The following is a 23,352-nucleotide window of genomic DNA, read 5'->3' on the forward strand; positions in this document are numbered from 1 at the left end:
CAGCGAATATGGGCAGTAGCTTGGTAACGACTGTAAGTTCTACACTCGCAACAGTAGAAGAACCATCAAAAATAAGAGAGTGCAGCATGTTCGTCATGAGCGGGTGTGCGGCGAGGACGGGAGCGACTTTAGGGAAACCGGGCTGCGATGTATATGCATTCAGCAGAATGAGAAGTTGCAGCCTTGATGTGGGTGACGAGAAGCAGTGGTAGACTTCCGTCAAAAAATCCTGCGATTGCAGGTGCATAAGGAGCTGCAAGGTCGATCGTGCGCAGCGAACGCACCTGAGGTCTCTCCAGGCCAGCCTTCACGAGCACGTCCTCGAGATTCGCTTTCCAGCATGCCTTCTTGTTGCGTTGCTCTGTGTCTAGCTCCGCCCACTCGAGCACGTCGTCGCCCGAGCACTCGTTATATGCGTCCAGGAGATACAAGTCCATCAGTCGCCTGCGGAACTCACCAACCTTCTCCCTCTGGCGCTCACGCTCCTTCACGCGCTCCTCCTCGGACTCGTCTTTCGCACCGATGTCCGTTCCGGTGGCCGAGTCGAGTGCGGCAAGCACAAGCTCCTTCGCGTGATCGACGGATGGAATGGGAAGGCGCGGCTCGCGGAGCGCAGGGCGGAGGACGAGGTCGTACCATGTCGAGATAAGCGAGGCGGGTGGTAGGATGGGCCGAAGGTGATACAGGACGGCGAGGAAGACCTCGGTCTGGCTGAGGACGGCATGGTCAATGAGGTCGTCGTGGATTACCTGGAGCTCGTTCTCGAGTGCTTTAAGGAGGGGGCCAGGATTGACAGACCCGGAGACCTCGAGGACGAAGGAGTCGACGACAGTGAGGAGAGTCTGGAGCGAGGGTGCCTCAGGAGCGGACTCGAGGAGGAGACGGAGGGGGCGAGAAAGGTGGGAGACGTCCGCCATGGCCGGAGAGGGCAGGATTATCGGGCGCCAACTTCTTTCTCTCCTCCCCTCATGAGGCTGGCTCACGATGTCTGCATGCTCTCCGTCACCTCGTTTAGCCTGCTCACAGCACTCGTGCTAGTACACATAACACACATGATCCCTCACGATGACGATATCTGGCTTCAATCCGCTGCAGCTAGTGGTGCCGTTCGAGTTCTAACTGATTTGTATGCTAAAGCCTTCTGTGATTCCGTTGCTGGCCGCTGGTCTCGTTCATCTGGTGTTCGCATCCTGGTCTGCGCCTGAATTCAGAAGTCAATGTTCTGTTTAAAATGATGGGTCGTCCCACTTGCTCGCTAAAACAACTTGACTTCATATTCACTTAAACCACTCTTCGCTCATCGTCTCAGCATGCATTTCTCTATTGGCCTCCGCACCGCCGCATTGCTTGCTGCGCTTCCCGCCAGTCTTGCCGCACAATATCATCTGAGCGTCTCATACGACTCGGTGTACGACAATTACGATTCATCCGTTAATACCGTCGCTTGCTCCTCGAAGCTCCGGTCAATGGGTTTCGACACGTTGGGTTCCATCCCCACATTTCCAAACATAGGCGGCGCCATGCTTGTCTCCAAATCCGGTTCCGATAACTGTGGAACTTGTTGGAAGCTGGAGTACAACAATCGCACCGTCGCTGTCCTCGTTATCGACTCTACGGACGACGGTTTCAATATCTCGAAGGATGCGTATATTAAACTCGATTCGATGTCCACAGGCAGATTGGAAGCGAGTGCGACCGAGGTCAGCGTTTCGGACTGCGGTCTATGATGTCTCATCCTATTTGTGTAAGCATTTGTGTTTCGATCTCTGCGTAACGTTTGACTTACTCCTCGAATCTAGAACCATTCGTTCATAACGGATATGGGATAGGATACGTCTCAAGATCTAACACTTTCTCTGTATCCTACTTCACGGACCTGTGTATGGCTTATAATCAACCTCCTTCGGCTCGAACACCAGGCCCTTCCCAGTCTTCTCCCACTGATCCGCGTCTGCTCTCTTCTTGTAGGGAGGAAGGTAACCCGCTCTGAGCTTCCTCTTCGCGTCTGTGTCCATCCCGCACCTCTCGTCTCTTGCCTTGACAAAGTCAGGCGGGGGACCTTGGCCGTCTGTGGTATACGAGACCATAATATTGGGTGGTCCGATAGGGAGGTCCGGGGATGTGTCAACAGGCCATGTGTGAATGGTCTTGCCATACGTCTTCTGGATTTGAAGCATTGCAGGCTGTTCGGCAACGTCGTTGACTACACCTGAAAGTGAAGAGGCATCAGGCACCTTGGGTATGTGCGCGGTACATATCGGGGAATGTGTGTACCCGGGACAAGGTCCACGGTTTGCATCTGCAGGAAACCGCTTTCGACCTCGTATTGATGTGAGTGCCAGAATTTCTTCTCGTCTTGGGGTAGAGTGTCGAAGAGCTTTGGACGATGTGTCAGATAGGGGCGCCGAGTTCAGCTTATGTGACGAGCGCTGACCTCCTCTGACACAATGTACTCAATTCCGATGAGTTTGGCATTGGGTTTGTCCGAGTCGTAGATGATGCATTGGTGAAAGTCGTGCGAAAGGTGAGTACAATAATGGTGTGCTTCCAGGTGTCGTGTGCGATCCTGCCTGTGTTGTATAAAGTGACGCGGTGAGATTTCTCGATTCCACCAATGTGATACGGAAAACATACGAGTACACATGGAATGCGCAAAGATGCTGATGAATTGCGCTGATGGGTTTGAAGCTCATCATCGCCGATCCGGCGGCCATGTACGGGGTAGAGTGGTAAATACTGGCTTTGGTGTCGTTGTCCATGATCTCAAAGACGAAATTATGGGCGCATTGCGAGCTGAAATATGCAGGCTGAGGCTTCTCTCGTGCCAACATGACGTCGACCCAGCATCATGTTTCTCCAAAGTCCACGGTAACTTGCTGTTCCTTGACCCTATAATAAGGCTTGCAGCTTGGCGGCGGCCGGACTGATCGTACACGCTCTTAATCTCATAGTGTCTAGACTACTGTGGGATTCCATTCGACGGAGGATTGGAACGAGTTCTTTCCATTAAAGGGAGAACTTGGCACCACCTCAGTGACGGTTCTGCGGAGATGGCGGAAGCACAAGCACCACTTACTCCAGTTATTCCGCGCAGTGGCGTCGGGCGACTAGGCAGTTATCCTCAAGTCTGAAACGGCTGAATAATTACGTGCTTTTGACTCGGCCGTTTGGGTGATCGGACTGATGGGATCCTCGTGCCTCTTTGAAGTGGTGGGTACCTGCCAGATCTCCATCATTGAAATTCCACCGCCACTCTAGTGCAGATCGCTGCCGGAGCCATGCGACGACCCTTCCCGCCTCTTCCCGCGGGGCCGCGATGGCCTGATATCGTATTAGGTCGGTCTCACTTCTGCCCTGATAATAAGTAGATCTCGCTCATGACGACCAAACCAGAGCAGAGCCCGTCGAGCCCCTGTTTGATATTCGAAACTTCTACAACCCGATTTATATACCGAACACTTCTCCTTCGCGGTCGCCCCATGCATTATTCGCTCGTTTTTTACAAGGCTCTTGCGTCATGGCCGTGTCGCTCATTAGTGCCAACTTGGCGACCATCTCTATAGAGAGCTTTCTCTATGGCGTGTTCGTCATGCTTTACACTTCCTCTGTCTATTTTTTGGTGCAGCGTGGCCAGCGAAAACTCATATCATTGGGACTGCCTGCAAAGTCGATATACAAAGCTCCCATGTTCGTTGTGGCTCATATCATTTTTTGCACCGTGACTGGGGTGAGTATCTTTCTTCGTTCAGCCCGCTTCTCGCGCTGAATTTCCCCCAGCACTGGATATTGACCGTGTACAGGCTCTTCTACGCCTTTGTGAACTATGAAGGCGGTACACAGGCTACTTGGGTGTATGCCAACCTTGCGCTTGATTCCGAGATTGTCAAGTCAGGCCTGCTGATGGCTACGCTCGCTGCATCTGATGCCATGATTGTGAGCCAAGTCCCTATTTTCCCTCAAGGTGCCGCGTGAATGGGGAGTCATTCCAGATTTATCGGTTATATGTGATTTGGGCCAGAAATAAATGGGTCGCCATCCCCCCATTGATTACCTGGTTGGGCCTGATTGGTCAGTTGGATCATTGTCATTATTTTCCACGGATTGGATTCAATACAGAACCTCTCAACAATCACAGCGAACGGAATTGGTGTTTGCCTGCAGTTCGCTGAGTTTACCATGGGCGAATACGTGTATGCCGACTATGCTGGTCGATGGGTCACGGCTGACTGCATATTCACGTTCCTGTATGTGGATTTTTCCAAGTTTGTGTTCTATAAATGACCCATGCAAATACGCAGCACGAACGTATATTGCTCTCGTGCGTAGGCATCTTTATTGGCGAGCCTTTTTGTCACATAACATGACCTCTAGTGCTCATTTCGTGGAGAGTGTGGCGCAGTAGATCTCGTGCGAAGCCTCTACGTAACAATAGCGCACTTGTAAGTGTTCAGCTTGCATTCTCTACATTTATGTGTGGTTTAATGCGCTGGACTACTAGGGGGCCCTTGCTATAATAGTGGAAAGCGCCGCGATACAAACGTACGACAGTGCCCTTACTACCTGTGTCAATCAGGGCTTACAGTCTGCCTGATAGTGTCTGGAACCTGATCTTTTTCGTCCTTTTCCAAGTGCGGAGCAATGCCCAGTTTATCGCGATCGACTTATGGAGCCCTATGTCCGGCATCGCGTTCATGCTCATCAACCTACGCGTCGCGCTTGGCTGGTCCGATAACGGCCTGTATCCACAAGATTCCAGCAAACAGCGGGCGTCGGGACAAAACTCATCTCTGACATTCAGTCAGCAATTTCCCATGCAGCCACTCTCGGTGACTATCACACGAACTGTAGACCAGATAGACGACGGAGGGTCTTTCGTCGAAAAACAGCAGGAATTGGCGGGCGAAAACTTTGGGGAAGCTGTCTGAGCTCATCGTGCTCAGATTGTGATCGCAACGTTCGCTTGACTACATTAGCATGCCTGGCAGAAAAAGACGGAGGATTTTCCTCGTCAGCTGTAATTTTGTATCAATTGCAGATCCTCGATGTTGTGTGTAGCTCTAAGTACTGTACCCCAGCATTGTCAATTTGTCACACTCCGGCATATGGAAACCAATGGTAGATTGATACGTCATTGAGGGTGCAAAATTTCAAGATCAGCCACAGGGACACTACTTTCAATTTAAGATGCGAGCGTCATCACATTATACATATGGTGGCAGGAAGGTACAGCAGTGGGACAACCTCAAGCTTGGGCCTCGGATAATGCTTGGAACTGTTGTGCCACGTGAAAAGTAATTGTGCAGATAGCGCGTCGTCGAGATCCAGAATACTACTGCCAGTGTATGAATTCCTGGATGATAGCAATGTGGCGGCGGCCATCCATGATGAACGGGAGGTCGAATACAGCGCTTCCCACAGTCGAGCGCTCAAGAATAGTTCAATGGGGTTAGGGTTATACGCGTAGGAGCGCTCTTGTCCTCATCGTCGCCAACGTCGAGCTCGGCTTCAATTCTACTTGATTCATAAAATTCACGGTGAGTCTGATCTCCTCCTATGTCGATTCTCGGGTCAAATGTGGCCTAGTCGTGATTAGTTGTAGGGATGGATTACTTGCCGACCGCTCGGATGTACTGACGGTCTCTGAATCTCCCCAGATGTCCGCCACCATCGAGGATCTCTCTGACCACTCTGAGCACGAGCATGATCACGAGGACCACGACGAGGACCCCACATCTCAGGCTGCCCTCGACAAGATCCAGTCGCGCTCTGAGCGCAAGGCGAGGAAAGCTCTGCTCGGTCTGGGCTTGAAGAAGGTCCATGGCATCACTCGTGTCACCCTCCGGAGGCCAAAGAATGTATGCTACACGATCATCTACAGACCGGAATATCGACTGAAGAGTACTGTCAATAGGTCCTGTTCGTGATCGCGTCGCCGGACGTGTACAAGTCGCCCAACAGCGACTGCTACATCGTCTTTGGCGAGGCCAAGGTTTGTCGCGTTCGATCAGACAAATCTTAATGTAGGTGCTGATGTTAAACTACAGATTGAGGACATGAACTCGCAAGCACAACTCTCGGCGGCGCAACAACTCGCCACCGGTGCCCCTACGGGAGTCCCCAGCCTCGAGACATCTGGCGCAGGTGGCGATCAGGAAGATGACGATGACATCCCTGAGCTTGAAGCCGTCGAGGAGGGGCCTGTCGATGAGACTGGCGTTGATCCGAAAGACATTGAGCTTGTCATCCAGCAGGTCGGATGTTCGCGCGCGAAGGCGGTGCGTGTACTGAAAGAGAGCGGAGGTGATCTGATCAATGCCAGTGAGTATATTCAGTATGTCTCTTGGTCTGTGCCTAACGTTATATTTGTATTCAGTTATGGCTGCGAGCGAGTAGGCTGTCTGCCCTCTACCTGCTGTATATTAGCTTTCGGATTGCTACCACTCAATATCCAAAACCCTATTGATAAGGGATCTGGTGCATTTGTTTGCTCTCTGTACACATGCGAGTTGACTACAACACATGTCGCGAATTGCCTGGCATAGAAGACATGGAAGAATCAACCGACTGCTCTGGTCGCTTTATGCACGTTTGTTGAAGTCGTTTCTATTTTCGCCAACATCGGATTTCTACGTAGTAATTCGACCTCTCCCAACCGTCCTGCACAATATCGATGCCCGTCATGTTTCGGATGTGTTTGCTATCAGGCGACTCGACCCTCAGTTCGTGAGGGCTACCAATGACTAGCCCGAGCTCGTTCGCTGCTTCAGAAATTAGCCCAGATAACTCACCCTGTGCAAACATATGATAGTAACGGTTAAACACCGCCGGCTTCTCTGAGGTCCCAGTTGTATTATCTTCTGGCGAAGGTGAGACCGCTTCTTCTTCCTGATATGTACTACCGGATCCATTGCTCCTCGTTCTCGATGACTTCGCCGATGGCTTCGGTTTCGAGGACATTTGGGAAAGTACCCATGGGACAAACACGTCCTGACCTTTGGATTGACCGTTAAGTTCGTCGGATTGTTCAGACGGAATGCTTCGTTTGGAAAGCTCGTCTTGCTCTATGGCCCAGACATAAATCAGGGCACGGCCATGCACTGGTGAGATGCTCTCAATGATGCGCTGATTTGAAGTAAACACCGGTGGCCTGTTGACCATAGACCGCTCCAAAATGACACACCTGGACCGCCACCTTTCGTCGTGCATGGGTTGACAAATGATGTATCGTCGCAATCGAGATGGCGTAGTCCTATATCCGCATACATACGTCGTTAGGGTAAAGGAATGGGGGAATAAACCCACGGCGCACATACGAATGCTCCGCGCCTCCAGGGCAGACCAAGAACATCACCCCACACCACCTCCCTACTTGCCTCTCCTCCACCTGCATTTCGGGCGATCCCTAGTAAATTCCTACTCCTGTCAAGGCCGATGGTCCACACACTTCCCGGACGTTCCAGAGGCAAGGGTAGGTATTTGCCATTGCCAGTGCCTGAGTCGAGTCCTATCCATCCAGTCGGTAAAGAAGAAAGAAATTGCGCGATGACGGGCCAAGGCTAGTGCTATTTTCAGATCCTGAGAGTATGGCCTGCGGTTTGGTAGCTATACCTTATATCGAGTAGAGGAAAAATGGGGAGCAATTTCCTCGTAGATGGCGTGGACATGAGCATCCTCATATATTTGCGGATTGTCTGAGACAATGACGGGGGTCACAGCAGTCGGCATCAAATAATACAACAGCACGAAGCAGGAAATAAGTTATGTCGCCAGGTAAAATACAACAAAGACAGGCTGGGGGTAGAGATGGTGGAGAGAAGCACAAATCCCGCGCGCCGCTCTATTGGGCCTCCGATTCGCTGTACCCCATCTCATCGTCTAGTAGCTCACGAAATCTACTACCATTGAACGGAGGAAACGGTACCAGTTTGACGTTTGTCAGACCCTGGATGGTCTCAGACAACGTGCTGCAGCAGCATGAATCAGAAATCATTCATTGGAGCGGATGACAGTGCTCACGAGACAGTAGAAGACTGCAGATGTCCGAGCGCAGCTAGAGCGTCGGCGAGTTCCTGCTGGTGGTTATCCAATAAGGTGGGGTTGGGAACGACTATCAGTGGCTTGCCGAGGCGAAGGACATCGAGGATGGTGCCAGAGCCTGCATAGGAGGTCTGGAACGAAAGATTATACAGTCGAGGAACGCATTCGTACCGGCATGGCTGATTATTAACCCCGCCTGCTCGTACTCCTCCTGCAAAGAGGGCCTGAACTTCCACACCTCTATGTCAATCCCATCTGCTGCAGTGCGCGTGAGCCCCTCCCCCGATGCCTCAAAGGAGCTCGCATCAAAATCCGAGTTGCCGGACTGGACGACGAGTCTCGAGTATCCTCGCGAGCGCAGCGCATCAAGCACGGAATCGGATAGGACGGCCTGGACGAGAGTGTCAAAGCGGGTAGAGCCCACCGTCACGAAGGTAGTGGAACTAGTGCGCGGACGGAGAAATGACTCGGTCGCTGACTCGGACGCTGGTGGACTGAGAGACATGGCATCCCTTGCTTTGCTCCTTGCACTCGCAGCCAGTGTATAAGATTTCCGCTGTATCTGATCTGCTTGGAACTCCTTGCCGGCGCTCGCTACCATGGGCTACACACTCTGCCTTCTAGGTCTTTCTTCGCTATTTCTATGCATCGTGCTCTCGCTAACCGACAGGTGACCAGGATGCGGAACGATGGGTATCGCGGTAACCTCAGGCGTCCTTGCCACTCTGGACGCCAAAGCAGCCGCCGCCGCTCCTATCCAGCACGCCAAATGGGAGTCTCACACTCCTGGAACCACTACTCCTCGCGGGCTGGAGGATGAAACACTTCCATCTCAATTTATAGCCTGTGTGACCCGGGAAGAAAGCGCGAAGAGGCTCAGAAACGCCTTCGCATCCCCGAATGCTGTCGGATGTAGAGTGGAGGTCCTAGTGTCACAGAATGTGAAGGCCGCCCAAGCGTCCAATGTCATTTTGCTGTGGTGGGTCTTCTCGTCCGACCTTTCCCCCTGTGGTTTACCTTCTGCTTCCGTTAGCTGCAAGCCTCAGCAGGCACACGACATCCTCAATGAGCCCGGTATGAAGGAAGCACTGGATGGGAAACTGCTGATCAGTATTCTTGCCGGAGTGACGATCGCTCAGATGTCAGCTCTGGTCTACCCAGCTACAAAAGTGATCCGGGCTATGCCTAACACTCCTACCAAAGTCCGTTCCTTCGTACCCAAACTGATATGGATAATTTGAAAGATGTATGCGATCACTTCAATCCGACAGATCCGCGAGGGAATGACCGTGGTCAGCACCCTCCCGCCGTCGTCCACGTTCGAGATTGACCGCTCGATTATCTTGAACATCTTCTCATCCATCGGACGGTGTCGTTTCCTCGAAGAGAAACACTTTGATGCTTGTACCGCACTCTCTGGCTCCGGCCCTGCCTTTGCATGCATATTTCTGGAAGCTATGGCAGACGGAGGAGTGATGATGGGCTTACCCCGTGCTGAGGCAATCGAATTGGCTGCTCAAAGTGAGTGACATCGAGTGTTTTATGGTGCCAAGATTTACGGCGATCTAGCTTTGCAAGGAGCTGCCCGTATGACATTATCGGGAATACATCCTGCACAGCTGAAGGACTCTGTTACAAGTACGTCTCACCTTAAACATACGATTTGTCCGCTTAAACCTTTTCTAGCCCCGGGCGGTTGCACAATTGCTGGCCTCCTCGCATTAGAAGACGGCAAAGTACGGTCTACCATCGCCCGCGCTATTCAAATTGCGACTGAGAGGGCATCGGAACTCGGCCAACCCACAAAGCATTGAAACGCTCCTTGAAAGTGCCAGCAAATAGCTAGGGCACAAGCAATGCATTAGTGACGAAAAGATCATTTTATTCGGAAACTTTGTAATACCAATATGCATACATCAACATGGGGCCGAATACAACATATTATCGCATACTGAATGTCACCGTCAAATGTATTCGATCACTAACAGAAATAAAGTGATCGCCAAGGTGACGGGTAGTACATCCTGACGAATGCACCTGACGTTCTAGCTCCCATAAAATGAGGATGTACGTGTGGCAATAATGAACGACACCCAGAGTGTTGGAGAGCAACGAAAATACTGTGAAAGATAATCCGCGAAGTCAAGCAGAAGCAATGGGCACAAGATATGATTATATTGCACAGACTACCCGTTTAAGACTAGAAAAACCGTCAGCACATTGAGCACGCGTCAGCGAACGTTATACGCACCATTATATGTACATAAGCGGGCCATCCGACAGCCCAGACTACTGTTGCTTGCGCAGAAGTAGTCGTGTATCCCGCGTGTGAACCACTCCATCCATGCGGACATGATTAGAAACCAGGCCTAATGATCAAACGATCAACAGGATAGAGAGGCAAAATAAAGCACGGGACATCCGTAGACATTGTTTCATCTCGCTCGGAAGAATGAGCGCCACTCCATGGGAGAATGTGGTGAGACGCTAAAGTGAAAGAGCGGCTGAGAAGACAAACGCCAGCGATGCTTAAGTGACGTGTGTGAAATAGGAAGAAAATGGAATTGTCCGATAGAATACAGAAGGGGAGCCTGAGAGTGCGCAGCAGTAAGAATGTTGCTCTTATGGAGTGGGCATTGGGACAGCAAACTCACCAATAGTACTAGCCCTACAACTATCACCGATCTTCAAAGAATTGGATATGTGAGAACGAGATCAGCAACGGAAAAATAACGGACGTACAGAAATCCAGCGTCTCGTCGACCCGTTTGACGTTTTGCTGGTGAAGAAGAAAGAAAGAGGTCAGAATTTGTACGCCAGCACGCATAGGCGCCAAATAATAGCAAACAACGCACTTTCCACGCCTCCTCGAAGTCTACTGGAAGGACTATATAACGGTTTTTGCGAACCGCTAATGTGCGAATGAGCGTCCATTCTGCACTCCGGCCTGCGAGAGTCTCACCTTGCAAGCCAGCAGCTTGAACAATCGACGCAATTTCTGCGGATGATAACCGTTCCGGCCGCGATATGTCTATGCATAAATTAGATCGGCCAGTTGCATGGCGACGCTAGGACTCACAATCCTCTAGGTCAACGTCCGGTCCCAAATTCATCTTATTTGTGACCGTTTGGAAAATGAGACGCTTCTCACGCCTCGAAGGTAGTGGGAACTCAATCTTCCGGTCAAGACGACCAGGACGGAGCAGCGCGGGGTCCAGGGTATCCGCACGATTTGTGGCCATGATGACCTGTAAGGAGGAAAGTAAATGCTGTGATAATGATTGTCTACCCCAGATAGAAAGCCCCCACCTTCACGTTGCTCCCCTGATCGAATCCATCCATCTGATTGAGCAGTTCGAGGAGGATTCGTTGTACTTCACGATCGGCACCCGTTTGTGCGTCGAACCGTTTCGTGGCAATGGCGTCGATCTCGTCAATGAAGATGATCGCAGGAGCGTTTTCTCTTGCGAGTCGGAAGACATCACGGACCATGCGCGGACCCTCACCAAGATATTTCTGCACGAACTCGCTGCCGACGACACGGATGAATGAAGCGGTGGTATGGTGCGCCACCGCCTTGACCAACATGGTTTTACCAGTCCCTGAAAATTGCTATGAACAGGAAGACGTAGCGCGTCGAACAATTAAACGGACCTGGTGGACCATATAGCAAGACACCTCGTGGAGGATCGATACCAATCTTCTTGTACAGGTCGAAGTGCGTTAGCGGTAGTTCCACCGCCTCTCGAATTTCCTGCTTCTGAGAATCCATACCCCCCACGTCCTGGTATGACACGTCCGGCTTCTCCTCTTTGCCAAGCATCGCAATGGAAGAGTCCGCCTCGGGTGGAAGGATGTCTACGAGCGCATTTGAATGTCGGTGTAGGGCGACGGAGGACGAGGGCTTGAGGAGTTCGCGATCGAGGGTCGAGAGGATGCGAACGACATAATTTGAACCCGTTGTCGACCCCACGATAGCTGTCTGTTGGTCTATGGGCTCGAGGAACTGGCCAATGACCAGTGGGACGGATTGAATGCGCTTCACTTCTTCCTGCGCACGAATGAGTTCGCGCTTGAGGTTCGCTTGCTCGTCTTTAATATAGCTCTCCTGGATCTCCAGCATCTCCAAATGCCGCGCTAGCTTCTTGTATTTGACATACAGGTCCTCCTCTTGGAGTTCCTGAAAGAGCGCAGCTTTCTCTGTCACGACATGCTCGAATGTCGGTTCCTTGGGGCGTGGTACATATTATCGTTCACCAGAGGAGCTATGCAGACGCACCTGTTTCTGAATTTCGATACCAATTTCATCCATGGTAGCAGCGTGATTTCTAAAGCCGAAAACACTGGTCGTTGTCCGAGTCGCGGTGCGAGCTGACGCGTCGACGCGTACACAGTAGCTTGCTTAGCGCCCATCGTGGGTGTGATCACATGACAGGAGAGGTATGCAAAGTTGCGCCACCCAGATATCCCTGTCAACCGTCCAGTGTTCAAACGGCCGAACGCTGTATGCCCTGAGCTAGGTACATCCATCATGGCTCACGTTGTCACTCCTCTGGATCAGCCTTCAAATTACAAGGACTCGCAAGCACGCCTCGACCGTCAAAAGCAAAATGAAATGCTCGCGCGGTCATCGACCCTCTATGTGTGTGTTCTCCTCAAGTGATACGCACGATTCCGCTGACACGCTGTGCGTCAGATTGGTAACTTGAGTTTTTATACAACAGAAGAACAGATATATGAGATATTTTCAAAATGCACCAGCCCGGAGGAGGGCGGGGGCATTAAACGTATCATCATGGGTCTTGACAGGAATACGCGGTGCGCATGCCCTTGGACAGACCCCTCACATGCTCAAACTTACCCCGCATACTGGCATACACGCAGTACTCCATGTGGCTTCTGCTTCGTGGAATACTACACACACTCGGAGGCGCTGGCATGTCTGCGGTACATCAGCGGCACGAAGCTCGACGAGCGCATCATCCGGTGTGACCTCGACCTCGGCTACCGCGAGGGGAGACAGTTCGGCAGGGGGAAGAGCGGTGGTCAGGTGCGCACACTCGTGTCCGACTCGCGGCTTCCATTTGACTCAGTCTATCACAACGTCTTGTGCCACGCCGCAGGTGCGAGACGAGCATAGGCAGGACTACGACCCCGGGCGTGGTGGATGGGGCGCCCAGGCGCAGCGGCTCGAGATTGAACGCCGCAGAGAGGTCGAGGAGCGTTACGCGGACGCACACGAGGGTCCCGGGGCTGTCGCGGGAGGCGGAGGCGACTGGAAAGAAGCAGGTAGCGCAGACAACCCTCTCAAGCGTGCGCGGTCCCCGGACGACGAGGGGGACGCGGCTCGATCGGTATGCTCGCTTCCTTCTTCGTATGCCCGCGGAGAACTGAATGGATGTCTCTAGGGTGCTCGCGCGCGTTTGGAAGACCACGACCAGGCGCGCATGTAGATCATCTTACTACATTTCTCGCAACGTTGTACGATACGCGGTGGTTAATTTCGAATTTTCCCCGAGCAGTGTTAAAGGATGAGGCCAGAGCAACGGTCCGAATCCAGAACGGCGGCCGAGAGCGGGAATGCTGTTGTTGGCACTCAACAATGCGAAAATGCCAACAGACTAGGCTACTAGATTAAGGAAGGTCTCAATGCCTTCCCTTCCATTCCCATGTGGCAGTCCGGACGTGAGTACAGAACCGCAGGGCAAGCTCTATTCTGAAGTGGTGTCTGCCAACATGTGGATTTCTGTCACATACATACCCGTCCGGGAGGGTGCTCCGCGCTCCGTACGTGGACACTCGCGCATCAGTCTTACGGGAAATGACGTTCAGTCGCTTCATGAGTCTGACTACATTCAAGCCAAGTCCTTCCGGAACTCGTTCGTGGGTACTGTGACAACCCGCATCATTCGAGTGCATTCCATCATCATCATCCCGTAACTGCGAGGAAATCACTGAGGTGTCATTAGGGTCTAGAGTCGGAGAAAGCGCTGGTTTGTAAACCACTCTCTGAATGGATGTTCTATGAACATGTCAATTATTACCAGGATTATGGTACAGTACAGTGTGTGCAGTCCACCGGGACGCGAACGTTCGCTTTGGAAGGTCATCAGTATAGCACCTGCGCGCGAATAGGATATCTGGTGCCATGGATATCGGACTGGAAGAACGTCATGTGTACACGGCGAACTAGACGGTGGGCTTCCGAGATTGATGACGTGCGGACAAAGTATCGGGATATAAACGTGACCCGCTGCACCTCCGGGCTGCAAGGACGAAAGTAAGAGATGGAGGGTCAGCATCGCGCCCGCTGACTGATGCGAGCTGGGAAGACCACATACACTTCAAGCTTGATAATTTCCTTCTGTCCGCCCTCGGAGCCGGCAAGCTTGAAACTCTTGAGGTACTCCCTTAGGCTTTCTGGAGTCATCTTGCCTGGCATACCGTAGATGACGACGTTGCGCCCTTGATTGGACACGCCGCCGTCCGGACCCATGCCCATGACGAGACCACGCTCCGCTGCCTCCAAGCGGCCCTTGGTGCCGCGTGTCCTGAAGGGAGGTCGAGTCTTCGCGCTAGGATCTGCGGGGTGCGAGGCGATGGTGGACGCGCCGAGCATGCTCCTGTTAAGCGACTTTGCAGTATTCTGGGCGAAATTTGGGCTGGTGATGGTTAGCCAGGCGCGGCCGGTCGGAGTGAAGCGGTGGTAGTCGATAGCAACTGGGGAGTAACACGGTCGGTGAAGAGCAGCGTGCAGGAAGGCAGTCGACGTACCACGAGAGACATGGACGGCCTTGTGCTTTGCACACAACCTGCGGATGTCGGCAGGGGTGGCCGTTCGCGGTACGTTGGAGAGCAGGACATGTGTCGGCTCGGGTGGAGGCGCTGTGTCTGGAGTGAGCACGAGGAAAGGGCAAAGGTGGAGTGCCCACCTGCGTCGCGTGGCCGCTCACGGAGTTGGCGGACGACCTGGGAGGTGGCTTTGGAGCCCCATCTGAGGGCGGAGGAAGCCATTCGGGCGGGAGGCAGACTCGCTGTTTTCTGAGACTGCAAGGCAAGGAGGCGTGGGAATGCGGGAGCCGAATGGACGGAGACTGGGAGCAGAGGAAGGAAGATTCCGGCGCTGAACTCGAGTCCGCAAACGTCCCGGGGGCTGTTGGCAACATCCAGCTCGGAGCTCGGAGCACAGTCTTTGTTCTCGCTCGGACGGTTCCCGAATCACCTAGCGCGTGTCTGCGGCGTGTGTGGGTTCTGTTCTAGCCCTGTGAGAGGACCACTCTGGGGCCTCCCTCAGGGTGTTACAGGTGCCGCGTCGAAGGTGTGTGGAATGAAAACGAGACATGGTTCACCCGGCCGACGAAGATCTGACGCAGCAGAGTGGAGGAGGATGGTGGCGGGCCGTCCGCTGACGAGGGAGCCGGGAACAGAGGACCAGGACGAGGGCGGGCACAGCGGCCGATGGCCCTCTCGTCGGTCAGAGTGACGCCATGGCCTCCCCCGGCGTCCGCGTCTCCAGCCTTCGAAGCTGACGAAAGCCGCCGCCCCGTCTGCCTGGACCACGATCGCTCACACAACACGCCTCCTCCCATGACTAACCTTGTCCGGGCTGTCCTTACCCGGTGTCTCTCCATTCCCTTTCTCCCCGACCTCCCCATTATAAATACCATGACCCTCCTCCCGACTCCCCAGCTCATCAAGTCTCTGCTCAAGACCAGCTAGCCCCCGAGTGGCCTCCCAGCTCATCTCTAATCCTCTAACCTCCTCCTAACCTCCTCCCAACCTCTTCACCGCCATGGCCAACCACGCCCTCAACCTCAACCCTCCCGATGCTACCCTTCACATTTCCACCCATGGCTCAGATTGGTTGTGGGCCGCCTTCTCCATCTTCACCTTCTCCCTTCTGGTTATGATTGTCCTGGATCTGATGGTACGCCTCTTCCCCTCCGAGCGTATCCACCTCCGTCTCACCTCCCCTTCTCTAGCGCCCTCGTGGCACCCGCCTCTTCCACCAGATTGCCATCGTCATCCTCGCCACCTTTACCCTCGGCTACTTCTCCATGGCTTCTGACCTCGGCGCTACCCCCATTCCCGTCGAATTCCGTGGCCATGGCAGCGATCCTACCCGCCAGATCTGGGTATGTCCCTTGCTCTACTGGCACACACACAACATCTAACCGTACTGCAGTATGTCCGCTACATCCAGTGGTTCATCACCTTCCCCTTGCTCCTCCTCGAGGTCTTGCTCGCCACTGGTCTCCCTCTCTCGGACATCTTGACTACCCTCTTCATGTCCATCGTCGTCGTCATTTGCGGTCTCGTCGGTGCTCTCGTTCACAGCACCTACAAGTGGGGCTACTTTGTCTTTGGTGTTTTCGCCCTCTTCTACGTCTGGTATGTCCCTTCATCTTATTGCACAGATGGAATTTGCTTATCAGTTCTCCTTCAGGTATGTGCTACTCTGGCATGGCTCGAACACTGCCTTCCCCGGCAGCGGTGCCCTGCGCCCTGGCTACCTCCAGTCTGCTGGATTCCTCGCATTCATGCTCATCACCTACCCCATCTGTTGGGCGTGCTCCGAGGGCGGCAACGTCATCTCCCCTACATCGGAGATGATCTGGTACGGTATCCTCGACGTCCTTGCCGGCCCCGTATTCCTCTTCTTCTTCCTCTGGCATCTCAGTGGCGTTGACTACGCATCCTTCGGCTTCACTTCCGGCAGGTCCACGGGCACTGCGGTCTCGGAGAAGCCCCCAGTGGCAGCTTAAAGGTGTAGCTGATTGAGCCTCGCGCACAATCTGTTCGGAGCATACCAAAACATGACGACTACATTTCACGCCTTCTCATGATTTCTTTCTATGCGCATCGTTCACTAGCTTGATTTTAATATCCTTTCTCACTATCCCCCCTTGCGACCTTTGCATTTACGACGATCTGCTGTACTCATAGATTCCTGCATTAATGCTGTGTCCCAATTCTTCGATCTACTCTCCTCATTCAGTCTGTATTGGGTTCCGTCAGCGGAACTGCTCTGTACACGTGTAGATCATTCATAATGTGGAATTTGCTCGTCCTTTCTTGATATTGCTGCGCAGATCTCAGTTGAACTTTTCTGGAGATTCAGCAGTGCGCATCTTCCGAAAGACCGTTGTAAGGGGACTACTACCGCCCTAGCTTGGCGATCATATATGCATAAAGCTCTGGCGTTTCGGCAGCGCGTGTGAGCGCTCCACATCCATCTCGCCTTCCAAAACGGGCGGAAAGTGCAAGTGGCGCACCTCAGCCACAGCGACCCTCCTCCCACCTCAACCCCAATTCGCCCAAATGTCCTCCCGACACGACTACCGCCGGCGTGACGGGCGCGACGAGCGCGACAGAGACAGGGACAGAGAGCGCTACAGCCGGCACCGCGATGCACCACGCAGGAGCCGGTCGAGGAGCCCCGCACGCCGCGGCGGCGAGAGGGACAGGCGCGCACCCGGTGTGTTCTCCGCATGTGTATACGTATCCGCGATTCTGCATGCTAACTGTGCGCGTGCGCGGGGACCTGCAGACAGGCGTGACCACGGACGGGACGACGGCAGGCACGAGCGGAGGAGGGACGAGCGAGACAGGCGGGACTATGACCGCGGGCGGGACGCGCGCAGGGAGTCCGCCCCGCTGGAGAGGGAGCGGGATAGGGCGCGGGAGGCAGGGATGAGGGCGGGGGAGCGGGAGCCCGACGTGCGGACGGGCGAGCGTGATGGGCGACATGCGGACGGGCGTGCCGTCCCTGTAGCGTCGGAGAGCAAGCAGGCAGCCTCGCGTTCTGGTGCGTCTGTGTGATCCGCCGTCGTGCTCGTAGCGGTCTAATCGGGTGTTGCAGCTACGGGCGGCTCAGAGGAGCCAGCCAGTGTGCAGCCGCGGCAGGATTCTGAGGCGGGCTTGGAGAGCGGCGAAGAGGGCGAAGCAATGGAGACGGTGAACGACGACGACGAGGCCATGATGGCCATGATGGGGCTTTCTGGGTTTGGGACCACCAAGGTACGTGATGGCTGGTGCATGTCCCATGGGAAATTTTCATCGCTGAACTGCACTCGTCTGTCGATACAGGGCAAACACGTCGAGGGGAATCAGGAAGGTAACGTGCAGGTCAAGAAGATGCGCACATGGCGCCAATACATGAATCGGTGCGCATATATACAACTTGCAAACTAAAAGGATTGACGTCTCTTTGAATTACAGACGTGGAGGATTTAACAGGTACGAGCGTGTTTCCGAATTGTTGCGTAATAGCTTAACCTCCCCTTTCAGACCACTGGACAAGATCAAATAGTCCGTCACCAATTCCGAGGTGCACCATTGCTGCATTAGTGATATCGCTGTATATTTTGGCGAGAGCAGCCGCTCACAAATCTTAGTGAGCTGGTCCAATAGTATCCGATCTACGTTCGCATAATGGTCATCGCGGAGTCGAACTACCATTCACTGTTTGTAATGTCCGCATAGATATGCCATATAGCTCTTTCACTCGATGATCCTTCGAATCTAGAGCGACGATCGTGGCTGTAAATGGTACACACCATGGAAGTCCGATGAGTATTGGACACATAACAGTACAGGCGCTAGACGAAAACGAGATATCCATTGAAGGACATGTGGAGAGACAAAAGGAAAATTAGGTGAAAAAAGGGATAGGACGAGCGCATCAAGCGAACTGGAGAAAACAGACGACATTATGCACAACTGCTCAAAATTATGGCAAACTAATCAGAAACCGTGGATCTTGATCGTGGTTCTCGGAATGCCTTCTTCGACAAGGAAATTCGATATCTTCAAACGCTGGTCACCCTGGAGCTGAATAACCTGACCGGCCTCCTCATCCTCAACGAGGGTGCCGTTGCAAGCGAATTCCTAGCAGGGGGAGGAGTTAGTTACATGCCACGCTAACCGCTCTCTTTCAGAGTGACATGCCTTCTTGAACGCCTTCAGGAGCTTCTTTGCATCGTACTCTGGGAGTGCGAAACCCGAGTCAGCTGCCTAGGAACACGGCGCCTCCGCACTGCATCCACGTACCTTTAGGTAGACCTTGCAAAGTCGTCAACGTCTTCCGTCCGTTTCGCTGCTGGATACGAACGTGGATGTAGTTCTGCTGAGATCCGACGTCTGCGTTGCTGGCGAGCGGGTCTCCCTCGTCTGCGAAGGGGTCTGCAAAACACAGTGCAAAGGCATCATCGATAAGCGCCTCTGCACGAGGACGACGCTGCACGCACCGAATGTGTTGAGGTTCTGCACGCTCATGCGACGGTCGTAGAGAATATGGAGAAGGGGTTTGGAAGATAGAAAGGAACTGAGTGGGGATTGCTTGTCGTACAGAGAAACGTGAAGCTGACTGAGTGACGCTCGAGTGGGTCTTATAGCCAAAGTTATGTAATCGCCAGATCTTCCACGGGCAAGAGCCGAACGGCGTAATCTCGTCGCGGACCAGCTCTCCCCCGTCCGTCTTAAGTCGGACCCGTTACTCGTTGCTGTGCCGCCTTATTCGACAACACGCGCATCGCATAGCCATGGCCTCTGCTTCAGACACCGCCCAAAAGAGAAAACCACCGACTTTCAGACACCTCCCGACAGACCGCGGTATGTATCATGTGCATTGATCCTTTGCGCCGGCTCATCGCCTTTGTAGCCAAAAAGCTCAAACGCTCCTGGGTCGAGAAACAAAAAATAAAAAGCCAATGGAAGGCGCAAAAGCGTAAAGAGGGCCTCGAATCCAAGGGACGACGATTGGCGGACTTGGTCGCGAGCACTGATGAGCAGGAAGAGAAGGCACAGTCTAGCAACGCGGAATCTTCTGAACCAGTAAATGCTGCTCCTACTGTTTCCATTGAGGAAGAAAGCGGTAATGAAAATGAGAGCAGCGAAGACGAGCCCGAGGATCGCTCGTCGCCGCGCAAGCCTCCGGCAAAAAAAGCATCGCCTCGCGAAGATACTCCAGGACGGCAGCCAACACTACGCGAACTGCAAAGCCAGGCTTATTCGAGATCGTCTCTCCACACCCGCAAATCGGATCCTCTCCACCGTCGCCGTGGCTCCGATATGAAACGTGCCGATGCCCCGGCTGGTGGCAGAGGACGCGGTCGCGGACAAGGTGGCAGGGGAGCGGCCAGTTCTCAGCGAGGCCGTGGCCGGGGACAGCCCGACATGCGTTTGCGTATGAATGTGATGCTCGAGAAAATCAAAAGAGACTTTACCTGACAAAATCAAAGCAATCTGTCTGCACGTGGCAGCATGTCAAATGATACACTGTCATATTCTCGTCCAAGATACCAGCCACCGGGGAAGGACTACGCATTATCTACGCCCCATCTGCTTTATTATCATTATCATCCGGCTTGCTCTCATTTGTCCGGATTTTCTCGCCTTCGCCGCTTGTTTCGATCTTCGCCCGCACAAACCGCTGTTCTAAGCTCCCAAAAAGAGGTTTTGAGGTGACCGTAGTCGTTGCAGTCAAAGGCTGCGGATGGTCGCTCAGATGCCCCGGACTGGGATCGTCAAGTTCGTCCACCAAGCCTAAAGCTTTTTGTTCTGGCCCTTCTGCGCCTGCAATGGGCATGACTGCTGCACCTCCTGCACTCATGGCGGGCAGGACGAGCGGGCTTGGTGGAGGACTTCGTGAGCTGGATCGTCGCGCGTCTTCGTGCAGGAAAGGGATAGGCGAGAAGATAGGTGTCGCAGGTATTGAAAGGGGGTTGATCCCGATAGGCATTTGGCTCACGCCTGCACGGCTACTCGACGCTTCAGTAGGAACAGGAAATGCGTCCCATGTCGAAGTGACAAGAATAGATCTTTCTACTGCACGGAGATACTTGCCCAGTTGCTTGTAGTGTTCGGTGGGGCGTATGCACAATTCGCAGACGCGTTGAATTGTGAACGGTGGACTTCTATTGAAGACACCGGCTGAGTGACCAATGGTGAAGTGGATGAGATTGGCTCACTGGTCAAAGTCGTCTAGTTGCGTGAAAATTGCATCCCTGTATTCCGCAGCCTCCTTCTCATTCAATGCATTTTTGGGGATTTCGTTCGGACCTGCAGTGTCACGCAAACGAGGGGGAAAGGGCGGAAGTTTGAGACCACCAGGGCACGGTGCAGCTATAACCGTGGTCTTCTCGTACTCCCTCTTGATCTCGCCCGACAGAAAGAGTGACACATTCTGAGAGGGATGTCATGAAGATAGCTGTACATGCGAGTGGGCCGGACCTACCTTGTCGATTTTGTACTTGATGATATCTCGCAGCAATGTCCATTTGGAGATACTACGCCCGACGCCTTAGAGCATTATTGAATGAACAAGAGCGTGAGCCATACTCAACAACATCTGTCGATGCGACCTCTTCCAGCAGGTCATCATGTTCTGACCCCTCGAAGTACCGCTTCAGCGAACCAGCGAGACGAGTGGTGAGCTGTACGCGTACCTTGTTTCCACTCGAAACTGCTCATGTCGTGGACTGGGCGTGCAGAAAGGTAAATGCGGCAAGAGAGTGATCGGGGGAGGGCTGTGGACGAGCTGAGGCGGATGTTTCGGGGTCGATGATGAACGTTCCCACTCTCCTCCCTACAGCCTCCAGTAGGATCACACAGTCTGTCTTTAATAATAATATGTCGAGGCTGCAAGACTTGGCGTAGAGTGGGAATGCTCTCGCTTCGAGTGACAGACGACTGTACATAAAGAGCTCCAGCCTCTCTGACCGCTCCAGTGCTCCCTCCCACTATCTCCCGGCAATGAATTTCTCCATGACGGACAGCAGGAGGCGGCGCCAGCTCATCCACTCCTACGCGCCAGATTGGTGAGTCCTATTGAGCATGTATGATTAAAATCCATGTCAATGTATGGCTGTTGCACAGGGCCGTCACCGCGATTCTTGGGTATGCTTTAAGTTTTTAAATCCTCTTGCAGCTGATGTCAATTTATGTCCGAACAGTATATTAGTCATCGCAGTGGATGAGGTTAATGGTTTCAAGCGTGACTTCTCTCTGCAAGACTCGAGGTAAGCACTCGCTCTCACCGCTACGAAGAGTCTGACATGGGACATCAGCTTATACCATCCGTGAGATCTACCGAGTGTTCGATTACTGTCTTCTGCTGATCCACTGTCCCAAGCTATGCGGTCCATGAACGCGTCCCGGTATGTGCAGTCTTCTCGTACAGGCGCATAACAATTCATCCCATCTAGCCAGTCGCGTTGTACATGCTTTGTGGATTTGCGCCATTCGCATTTCAATGTGTCATCAACTATCTTACCCTACGCTCTTGGTGGGATGCACACAATAGTACGCTTGGACGTGCGTCGTATTTGTTCGCAAATATACTGCATTGCTGATATGAACTCTGTGTAGTCGTCTTGAGTCTTGCTCTAACTGGAGCTATAACTGAATTCGTCAAGCTAACTGTGGGTCGGCCACGACCTGGTATGCTATTCGCTTGCGATTATAATGAGGTAGAACCTATTTTGTATGTTGTAGACTTGATTGCACGATGCATTCCTCAAGCCGGCGCTGTGGACCCGCCTTATGGTCTGTCCACATACGCGATCTGCACACAGACGGATAGCTATTTGATGAGGGACGGCTGGAAAAGTTTTCCAAGTGGACATGCCAGCTGTATGATCAATTCATCCAAGCGAGCTTCATTCTGTCTAACTGTCGCCCACCAGTGTCATTCGCCGGGCTTGGCTTCCTGTCTTTCTACCTATCTGGGAAAATCCATCTCTTCGACCGCAGAGGTTGTGCGGTACGTCCTTCAGTCAAATGCGCCGCTTTCCATGTCTCAAGCGGTGCAATCAGCCGAAGGTATGGGCCGCTCTTACGCCACTCTCTGTCGCTGCCCTCGTGGCCATCTCCCGAACCATGGACTATCGTCGTGCGTACCCATTATCTAAATTAACATCTACTACCAAGCTGAGTCTATATCATTGTGCAGACCACGCGACAGATGTGATCGCAGGTGCCTTGCTCGGCATTGCTGGCGCATACTTTGCGTACCGTCAGTACTATCCATCACTCGCTTCTGAGCTCTCACATCGCCCATACTCCCCTCGCGTTAAACGCGAGGTGCTCCTCCCTCTTCATCAACGTGGCGAATCACAGTCAACGTCTTTGTCAGACAGTGAGCTGCGCGAATTGGCAAATGAGACCGCGCCGAGAGACGAGCAAGGACATGAGCTGTGGAAGGACGACGAGGTAGCCGAATCCGTGCAGCCTGCTCTATGATACACGGTGATTACTTGTGACATAACTTACCATGTGTACTGGATCTGGATTTTGGACTTTCAAGTGGCACTG

General features: G+C 53.2%; 17 protein-coding genes across 17 annotated transcripts; 9 read left to right on the top strand and 8 right to left on the bottom strand.

The window, feature by feature from the left end:
* Positions 1-128: 128 nt before the first annotated feature.
* Positions 129-917, bottom strand: FIBRA_04489 (uncharacterized protein; the record flags this gene model as incomplete). Its single annotated transcript, XM_012326284.1, has 1 exon — positions 129-917. The coding sequence occupies one exon, from the start codon at positions 915-917 to the stop codon at positions 129-131; it is 789 nt and encodes a 262-aa protein (XP_012181674.1).
* Positions 918-1,310: 393 nt separating this feature from the next.
* Positions 1,311-1,727, top strand: FIBRA_04490 (uncharacterized protein; the record flags this gene model as incomplete). Its single annotated transcript, XM_012326285.1, has 1 exon — positions 1,311-1,727. One exon carries the CDS (start codon positions 1,311-1,313, stop codon positions 1,725-1,727), a length of 417 nt encoding a protein of 138 aa, XP_012181675.1.
* A 141-nt stretch (positions 1,728-1,868) lies between these two features.
* FIBRA_04491 (uncharacterized protein) lies at positions 1,869-2,831 on the bottom strand (the record flags this gene model as incomplete). The annotated part of the gene is made up of 4 exons (XM_012326286.1): positions 1,869-2,209; positions 2,275-2,377; positions 2,435-2,570; positions 2,635-2,831. The coding sequence occupies 4 exons, from the start codon at positions 2,829-2,831 to the stop codon at positions 1,869-1,871; spliced, it is 777 nt and encodes a 258-aa protein (XP_012181676.1).
* Positions 2,832-3,517: 686 nt separating this feature from the next.
* FIBRA_04492 (uncharacterized protein) lies at positions 3,518-4,925 on the top strand (the record flags this gene model as incomplete). Its single annotated transcript, XM_012326287.1, has 8 exons — positions 3,518-3,727; positions 3,778-3,968; positions 4,019-4,068; positions 4,136-4,244; positions 4,299-4,318; positions 4,372-4,439; positions 4,499-4,539; positions 4,595-4,925. The coding sequence occupies 8 exons, from the start codon at positions 3,518-3,520 to the stop codon at positions 4,923-4,925; spliced, it is 1,020 nt and encodes a 339-aa protein (XP_012181677.1).
* Positions 4,926-5,654: 729 nt separating this feature from the next.
* FIBRA_04493 (uncharacterized protein) lies at positions 5,655-6,393 on the top strand (the record flags this gene model as incomplete). The annotated part of the gene is made up of 4 exons (XM_012326288.1): positions 5,655-5,855; positions 5,912-5,989; positions 6,045-6,318; positions 6,374-6,393. 4 exons carry the CDS (start codon positions 5,655-5,657, stop codon positions 6,391-6,393), a joined length of 573 nt encoding a protein of 190 aa, XP_012181678.1.
* Positions 6,394-6,603: 210 nt separating this feature from the next.
* Positions 6,604-7,725, bottom strand: FIBRA_04494 (uncharacterized protein; the record flags this gene model as incomplete). The annotated part of the gene is made up of 5 exons (XM_012326289.1): positions 6,604-6,758; positions 6,789-7,122; positions 7,181-7,249; positions 7,314-7,556; positions 7,609-7,725. The coding sequence occupies 5 exons, from the start codon at positions 7,723-7,725 to the stop codon at positions 6,604-6,606; spliced, it is 918 nt and encodes a 305-aa protein (XP_012181679.1).
* A 112-nt stretch (positions 7,726-7,837) lies between these two features.
* On the bottom strand, positions 7,838-8,542 carry FIBRA_04495 (uncharacterized protein; the record flags this gene model as incomplete). The annotated part of the gene is made up of 3 exons (XM_012326290.1): positions 7,838-7,964; positions 8,017-8,155; positions 8,209-8,542. 3 exons carry the CDS (start codon positions 8,540-8,542, stop codon positions 7,838-7,840), a joined length of 600 nt encoding a protein of 199 aa, XP_012181680.1.
* A 184-nt stretch (positions 8,543-8,726) lies between these two features.
* On the top strand, positions 8,727-9,851 carry FIBRA_04496 (uncharacterized protein; the record flags this gene model as incomplete). The annotated part of the gene is made up of 4 exons (XM_012326291.1): positions 8,727-9,239; positions 9,309-9,558; positions 9,607-9,675; positions 9,724-9,851. The coding sequence occupies 4 exons, from the start codon at positions 8,727-8,729 to the stop codon at positions 9,849-9,851; spliced, it is 960 nt and encodes a 319-aa protein (XP_012181681.1).
* A 715-nt stretch (positions 9,852-10,566) lies between these two features.
* FIBRA_04497 (uncharacterized protein) lies at positions 10,567-12,349 on the bottom strand (the record flags this gene model as incomplete). The annotated part of the gene is made up of 9 exons (XM_012326292.1): positions 10,567-10,628; positions 10,688-10,705; positions 10,780-10,816; positions 10,893-10,948; positions 11,000-11,068; positions 11,117-11,285; positions 11,347-11,639; positions 11,692-12,265; positions 12,317-12,349. The coding sequence occupies 9 exons, from the start codon at positions 12,347-12,349 to the stop codon at positions 10,567-10,569; spliced, it is 1,311 nt and encodes a 436-aa protein (XP_012181682.1).
* A 219-nt stretch (positions 12,350-12,568) lies between these two features.
* On the top strand, positions 12,569-13,490 carry FIBRA_04498 (uncharacterized protein; the record flags this gene model as incomplete). Its single annotated transcript, XM_012326293.1, has 5 exons — positions 12,569-12,679; positions 12,734-12,855; positions 12,922-13,087; positions 13,161-13,391; positions 13,446-13,490. 5 exons carry the CDS (start codon positions 12,569-12,571, stop codon positions 13,488-13,490), a joined length of 675 nt encoding a protein of 224 aa, XP_012181683.1.
* Positions 13,491-14,146: 656 nt separating this feature from the next.
* On the bottom strand, positions 14,147-15,051 carry FIBRA_04499 (uncharacterized protein; the record flags this gene model as incomplete). Its single annotated transcript, XM_012326294.1, has 4 exons — positions 14,147-14,303; positions 14,379-14,757; positions 14,812-14,922; positions 14,970-15,051. The coding sequence occupies 4 exons, from the start codon at positions 15,049-15,051 to the stop codon at positions 14,147-14,149; spliced, it is 729 nt and encodes a 242-aa protein (XP_012181684.1).
* A 778-nt stretch (positions 15,052-15,829) lies between these two features.
* On the top strand, positions 15,830-16,802 carry FIBRA_04500 (uncharacterized protein; the record flags this gene model as incomplete). Its single annotated transcript, XM_012326295.1, has 4 exons — positions 15,830-15,964; positions 16,020-16,172; positions 16,223-16,428; positions 16,484-16,802. The coding sequence occupies 4 exons, from the start codon at positions 15,830-15,832 to the stop codon at positions 16,800-16,802; spliced, it is 813 nt and encodes a 270-aa protein (XP_012181685.1).
* A 556-nt stretch (positions 16,803-17,358) lies between these two features.
* Positions 17,359-18,231, top strand: FIBRA_04501 (uncharacterized protein; the record flags this gene model as incomplete). The annotated part of the gene is made up of 3 exons (XM_012326296.1): positions 17,359-17,845; positions 17,900-18,057; positions 18,127-18,231. 3 exons carry the CDS (start codon positions 17,359-17,361, stop codon positions 18,229-18,231), a joined length of 750 nt encoding a protein of 249 aa, XP_012181686.1.
* Positions 18,232-18,783: 552 nt separating this feature from the next.
* Positions 18,784-19,314, bottom strand: FIBRA_04502 (uncharacterized protein; the record flags this gene model as incomplete). The annotated part of the gene is made up of 4 exons (XM_012326297.1): positions 18,784-18,927; positions 18,952-19,025; positions 19,090-19,221; positions 19,287-19,314. 4 exons carry the CDS (start codon positions 19,312-19,314, stop codon positions 18,784-18,786), a joined length of 378 nt encoding a protein of 125 aa, XP_012181687.1.
* Positions 19,315-19,580: 266 nt separating this feature from the next.
* FIBRA_04503 (uncharacterized protein) lies at positions 19,581-20,268 on the top strand (the record flags this gene model as incomplete). Its single annotated transcript, XM_012326298.1, has 2 exons — positions 19,581-19,650; positions 19,700-20,268. 2 exons carry the CDS (start codon positions 19,581-19,583, stop codon positions 20,266-20,268), a joined length of 639 nt encoding a protein of 212 aa, XP_012181688.1.
* Positions 20,269-20,368: 100 nt separating this feature from the next.
* FIBRA_04504 (uncharacterized protein) lies at positions 20,369-21,510 on the bottom strand (the record flags this gene model as incomplete). The annotated part of the gene is made up of 5 exons (XM_012326299.1): positions 20,369-20,954; positions 21,009-21,223; positions 21,275-21,326; positions 21,379-21,424; positions 21,486-21,510. The coding sequence occupies 5 exons, from the start codon at positions 21,508-21,510 to the stop codon at positions 20,369-20,371; spliced, it is 924 nt and encodes a 307-aa protein (XP_012181689.1).
* A 294-nt stretch (positions 21,511-21,804) lies between these two features.
* FIBRA_04505 (uncharacterized protein) lies at positions 21,805-23,280 on the top strand (the record flags this gene model as incomplete). Its single annotated transcript, XM_012326300.1, has 11 exons — positions 21,805-21,857; positions 21,916-21,936; positions 21,993-22,058; positions 22,107-22,118; positions 22,172-22,196; positions 22,245-22,353; positions 22,408-22,479; positions 22,534-22,671; positions 22,725-22,801; positions 22,855-22,930; positions 22,991-23,280. 11 exons carry the CDS (start codon positions 21,805-21,807, stop codon positions 23,278-23,280), a joined length of 939 nt encoding a protein of 312 aa, XP_012181690.1.
* Between the last annotated feature and the right edge of the window lie 72 nt (positions 23,281-23,352).

This window comes from Fibroporia radiculosa (genome assembly GCF_000313525.1).
Source record: "Fibroporia radiculosa TFFH 294 genomic supercontigs, scaffold3160, whole genome shotgun sequence".
In the NCBI taxonomy this organism is placed as follows: Eukaryota; Fungi; Basidiomycota; class Agaricomycetes; order Polyporales; family Fibroporiaceae; genus Fibroporia; species Fibroporia radiculosa.